The sequence below is a fragment of the Microtus ochrogaster genome, unplaced genomic scaffold (assembly GCF_000317375.1).
Source record: "Microtus ochrogaster isolate Prairie Vole_2 unplaced genomic scaffold, MicOch1.0 UNK14, whole genome shotgun sequence".
Classification (NCBI taxonomy): domain Eukaryota; kingdom Metazoa; phylum Chordata; class Mammalia; order Rodentia; family Cricetidae; genus Microtus; species Microtus ochrogaster.
The window spans coordinates 3,694,078-3,699,563 of NW_004949112.1; the positions used below are offsets into that span (position 1 = coordinate 3,694,078).

A 5,486-nucleotide genomic window follows, 5' to 3' on the forward strand; every position below is an offset into this window, starting at 1 on the left:
AGTCTTTCCCAATGGCAACACAGATCAAGAAAGCTGCAAGTACAAAAATAATGAAAGGAAACGCTGAGAAATTACTACCTTAGAACCTGGAGGAAGAGCCCACGGGTTTGTTTTGGCACCTGCTCCTGGGCATGTGTTACGTGGTCGTTATATCCTTGATCTGTCCACTGGAGAGAGAGAGAGAGAGAGAGAGAGAGAGAGAGAGAGAGAGAGAGAGAGAGAGACTTTGTCCTGGAGCTGATAGGAAACCTCAGAAAGACCGTGACCAAGATAGAAACAGAGCAGTTTCTAGGGACTGGTATAGTAACATTTCACTTGTATTTTATTAAATAAAGTTGCCTGAGGATCGGGAAAGTAAAATAGCCACACTGGTCAGCCTTACAGACCAGCCAGCAATGATGTACACCTTGAATCCTGGTAGCCATACTAGTTGCCATAGAAACAGGGCAGTGCATACCTTTAATCCCAGTAGTACACGCCTTTAATCCCAGCCCTGGAGAGCATTGTGAGACTGGAGGAGACAGCTCCCCACAGTCTCATTCTGAGATTCCTGGAGGCGGGATCACCATTTTCAGACTGAGGTCGAGGTAAGAGCCAGTGGCTGGCTGCTTTGTTTTCTGGATCTTCAGGTTGAACCCCAGTTTCTCTCTGAGCTTTTATTAATCGGAGCTTCAGACTGGACGGTGATAGCCTAGAGACCAGAAGGTGTGCAGAGGCTGGGGAGAGAGTCTACACCAAGAGAGTTTGATTTCCTTCAGATGAGTGGGCTGGCCACAGAACCAGCATGTGGAGACAACCTGGTGCTCTGGCAGCAGTCCAGGGCTGGTTTCGGGAATGGTGGTGATGATGGTAAGGAGTAGGGTGTCCAGCACTGAAGTGTCGTTAGAGACTGAAAGCAGCACTCACTACACGGCTTATTTTCTTAGAATGAAGATGCTTAATTGGTGGGAGGAAAACCAAACCTGCAAGAACAAAGAGGCCCTGACCCTGAAACCAGTTTCAGAAGGAGCCAAAACAACTCAAGTCTGAAGCCTGGGCTGGGGTAAGTGCCAGTCAGCCTGAGCTGTGTGCTTGGCTGGCAGAAGGGATGCGAGCCAGGCCTTCCCAGCCCACCTGGGCACAACCACTGGGGGGGAGCACACACTCTTTGGGGCCAGCCATGGCAGTCCCATATGTGCCTGCCAGCATGGAGGGGCAGGGATTTAACTGCGTGTGGGTCTAGATTTACTCAGAGCCCTGCATCGGCCATGGCAAAGGCCCTGTGTAGCCTCCAGCCCAGTGTTGCCCCACTTTCAGACAAGCTGATGATGCTCATTCAGGACTGTGAATTCCAGTGTAAATGCTTTTAAGTCAACATTTACATTTGCCATGCAAAAGTACCACAGAACGGGTGCCCTCAAGACAGGATTTTTTCCTTAATTCTGGAGGCTAAAGGCCAAGACGGAAGCGACCAGATGGCTGGCCTCTCCTGGGGGCACTCTCCTTCACATGGAGATGGCAGTGTCCTTTCTGCATCCTCACAGGATCGTCTCTGATCAAATTTGTCATCATTCCCTCCTCCTCCTCCTCTTCCTTCTCCTCCTCCTCCTCTTCTCCCTCCTCCTCCTCCTCTGACATTTGGTCTGTTTGTTTTTTGTAATTCCAGGTTTAGAATGTAGGGCCTTGCTCATTCCAGGCAAGCGCCCCACTGCAGAGCCACACTCCAGCCCCTCACTGGGCTGATTCTAGAAAAGCCCTCTATCACATTCCTATATTCCCTGTCTTCTTTTACTTTTTTTTTTTTTTTTGAAGACAGGGTCTCACTATGTCACCTAGTGAGACCTTGAACTTTGAGATCCTCCTGCTTCAGCCTCCTAGTGCTGGTAGGATGACGGTTGTTCACTGCCATTTCCACCCGATTCCCTTGTCCATATTGGGTCTAATCCACCCACGTGAACTCATCTTTCTTGATTACCTCTGTAAGGTCTTATCTAGAAATGTGGTTGTATTCTACGGTGGTAAAGGCCTGGCTTTTAACATAGAAATTAGGACGAAGGGGCTGAGGTTGCATGCTTGCCTCACATCGCCTGCATGAAGCCCTGAGGCTGATCCCTAGTGCCACACAACTGGGCTGAGGCTCACACCTCAGCCATTCCAGTGCTCGAACGACAGAGGAGGAAGGATCAGGAGTTCCAGCTACAGAGTGAGGTGGAGGCCAGCGTGGGCTGTATGAGAGCCTGTCTCAATCAAGCAAGCAATCAATAAATGGCAAAAAGTAAGATTTTTTTAAGATTCCAAAGATCAGTCTTTTTTAATTTAATTAATTAATTATTTTCCATCCCAACTGTAGTTTCCCCTCCCTCATCTCCTCCCAATTCCTCCTGCCTCTCTTCTGACCACCCACTCCCCATCCACTCCTCCTCTGTTTCTGTTCAGAAAGGGGAAGGCCTCCTACAGGTATATTAACAAGGCATGGCATCTCAAGTCTTGTCGAGTTAGATTAATCACCCCCTCTTGTATTTAGGCTGAGCAAGGCATCCCAGTAAGAGGAACAGGTTCCCCAAAGCCAACCAGAGCATTAAGGAAAGCCTCTGTTTCCATGTTAGGAGTCCCACAAATGGACCATGCTACACAACTGCCACGTGTATGTAGAGGGCTTAGGGCTTAGGTCAGTCCTATGCAGGCTCCCTGGCTCTTGGTTCAGACTCTATGAGCTCCTATGAGTCAAGTTGGTTGTTTCTGTGGGTTCTCGTGTGATGTCCTTGATCCCTGTGACTCCTGTAATCCTTCCTCCCTCTTTTCAGCAGGATTCCCTGAGCTTGAACTAATGTTTGGCTGTGGGCTTGTATCTGTTTCCATCACATACTGGATGAAGGTTCTCTGACGACAGTTGGGGTAGGCACCAATCTGCTCACGGGAGATGGCAAGTTCAGGCTATGTACGTACTATTGCTAGGAGTCTTAGCTGAGGTCATCCTTATGGATTCATGGGAGTTTCCACTGCATTAGGGTTCTACGTGAACCCGTCTTTCCAGTACCCTCTCTCTTTACCTCCCCCCCAACCCTATCTCTCGAGTTCCCATCCCTACCTTCCCCAAGTCCATCCAGGAGATCTCTTCTGTTTGCCCTGCCTAGGGAAATCAATGAGTCCCTCCTTGGGCCCTCATTGTTACCTCACCTGTGGATTGTAGCATGGTTATCCTTTCAAGAAGTATGATGTTTCTATGAGCCACACCTTTTACCTGAGGTCAAAGGAGCCAGTCCACCCCTGCATGAGTGGGACACTCAGAACAGGAACTGGACTTTCCACCACCAAGGAGAGGCAGCCTCTGATGCTCTATAGTCCAGGGCCATGGAGAGAGCAAGCAGAGAGTCCATGTGGGAACTGCAGATGGATCATGGCACGTGCCAGACCTGCAGAGGAATAAGGCCATCTCCACCTAAGACTCCAGAGCCAGATACCTACAGCCCGGCTCTCACTGTGGCTGGGAAAACCTGCTCCTATCCAGGCCTCCCCCTTCTTCTCCCCTTGTCTCACAGTCTTCCCTTTCCTCCCCTTCTCCTCCTCTTCCCCCCTCTTCCTTCTCTTCTTTCTCTTCTTTCTCCTCACTCCCCCCCCTCTTCTCCTACCCCCCAAGTAGTTGCATCCCAGGTGGGTGGTCTGGTCCTTACTTATGGCTCAAGGGCAGGTATCAGAGGAGGGAAGGTCTTGGCTGCACCAGAAAGTCGTGTGGGGTTCAGGGTACTCAATCACAGAGAAAGCAAGAAGGAATCAGCCAGCTACCTTTACTGTGTGTGGTGAGACGTCCTACAGAGAGAACAGTTGTGAATACAGCGCCACATTGGTGGCTACACGCACCTGCTGTGGGTGGGTCCCTTAACCTTACTCTCTTTTTATATCTGTTTTTTTTTCATTCCCTTTGCCCCCACACACCCACATGCTTTATTATGTTCCCGATACTTCACATTACTTTGGTTGCTTTGTAGGTCCCATGCATTTTGGGTGCACATGGAGCTCTTTTCTGCAGCCCCTCCTCTCTTTGAGATAGGGTTTTATATAGACCAGGCTGGCCTTCAACTTCACCTGTAGCTGAGGATAACCTTAAACTCCTTATTTTCCTACCTTCGCCTGCCTTGTGCAGGGATTGCAAGCATGCATCCCCGTGCCTGGGTTATTGGTGCTGGGAAGGATGCCAGGGCCTCATGAGCACGAGGCACACATTCTGACTGAGCCACACGCCCCACTGCCTTCCGCCATTCTCACTCTTCCCTCCCTTCTTCCTCGTTCTCTCATTTATCAACATTTCCCCAGGGACCCAGGTGACACTCTGCACTGAATGCTGTGGGGACACAAGGTCACGATTAATAAAAACCCAGAAACAGATATTGGGGTTCAGTCTGGAGACCAGAAAAGCAAAGCAATCAAGTCACTAGATTGAAAGGCTTACCTCTACAGAGGTTGAGCGACTGCAGACTAACTAGACTAGGCAGACTAAGCAGTCCGAGCCTCTTCTCCCATTTTATATTCCATCTAGTGCTGGGACTAAAGGCGGTGATTTCCCCAGACCTGGGATTAAAGGTGTGGGCCACCATCACTTGGGTTTGTTTCTGCATTGATCTTGTATAGCCAGGGTGGCTCTGAACCCACAAAGATCCATCTGCCTCTGCCTTCCAAATCCTGGGACTAAAGGTGTGTATCACCATTGCCTGACCTCTAGTGGCTTAGCTTTGCCCTTCTGATCTTCAGGCAAGCTTTATTTATTAAAACATAAATAAAAATATCACTGTACACAACAGTCTGGTGACTGCCCAGACCAAGACGCAAATTTATCCCATAGGGGTAAAGCAAGACCAAATACCCCATAGAGGAAGATACTTCTGTCCCCATCGAGGCTTGGTCACCTCAGGCGCTTCTGAACTGTCTTTGTGGATCAAAGGATGACTAAGCCCCCAAGGGAACATCATAGTTCAGGCAGCAGTTGGTGGTTGATCCCGGAGAGGCAATGACAAAATGTACAAGGAGAGAGCCAGGCAGACAGCTGTGTGTCATTGCCTATTCCTACAGATGAAGGGAGCGGCTGAGACTGTGGTCTGAGACTTCCTCAGTCCAGCAACCCCCGGGACGTGGTGGGGTCAGCACACCCACTGACAGAGCAGGAAACGGACACAGGTATGGTGAAGGAGTCTTTGGGAAGTGGGGAAGGAAGACACAGCCTGTGTCTCCTTGCAGAGTTCCTCCAGGGTCCTTCTGCTGCCCACAGCAAAGCAGAACTATTTAAAGACTGTGGCTCTGTTTCTGCAGTGCAGGCAATAAAGGGTGATGTCTTAGTCACTTTTCGATTGTTGTCATAAAACATCATGGCCACTTACAAAAGGAAGAGTTTGTTGGGGGGCTCACACTTGCGGAGGTCAGAGCCCAAGGCTGTCACAGTGGGCAGCTGGGCTCACAGTTGCAGAGGTCAGAGCCCAAGGCTGTCACAGTGGGGAGCGGGGCTCACACTTGAGGAG

At 49.9% G+C, this 5,486-nt stretch overlaps 1 protein-coding gene across 1 annotated transcript in view; it reads left to right on the top strand.

Annotated features, from left to right (window-relative positions):
• Window positions 1-1,029, top strand: part of LOC101981423 (sialic acid-binding Ig-like lectin 10) — a 7,113-nt gene extending 6,084 nt beyond the window's left edge. Inside the window, exon 6 of the mRNA XM_013353626.1 lies at window positions 927-1,029. Coding sequence (XP_013209080.1) covers window positions 927-1,029 — 103 coding nt within the window. The remainder of the gene's footprint in view (window positions 1-926) is intronic.
• The last annotated feature ends 4,457 nt before the right edge of the window (window positions 1,030-5,486 follow it).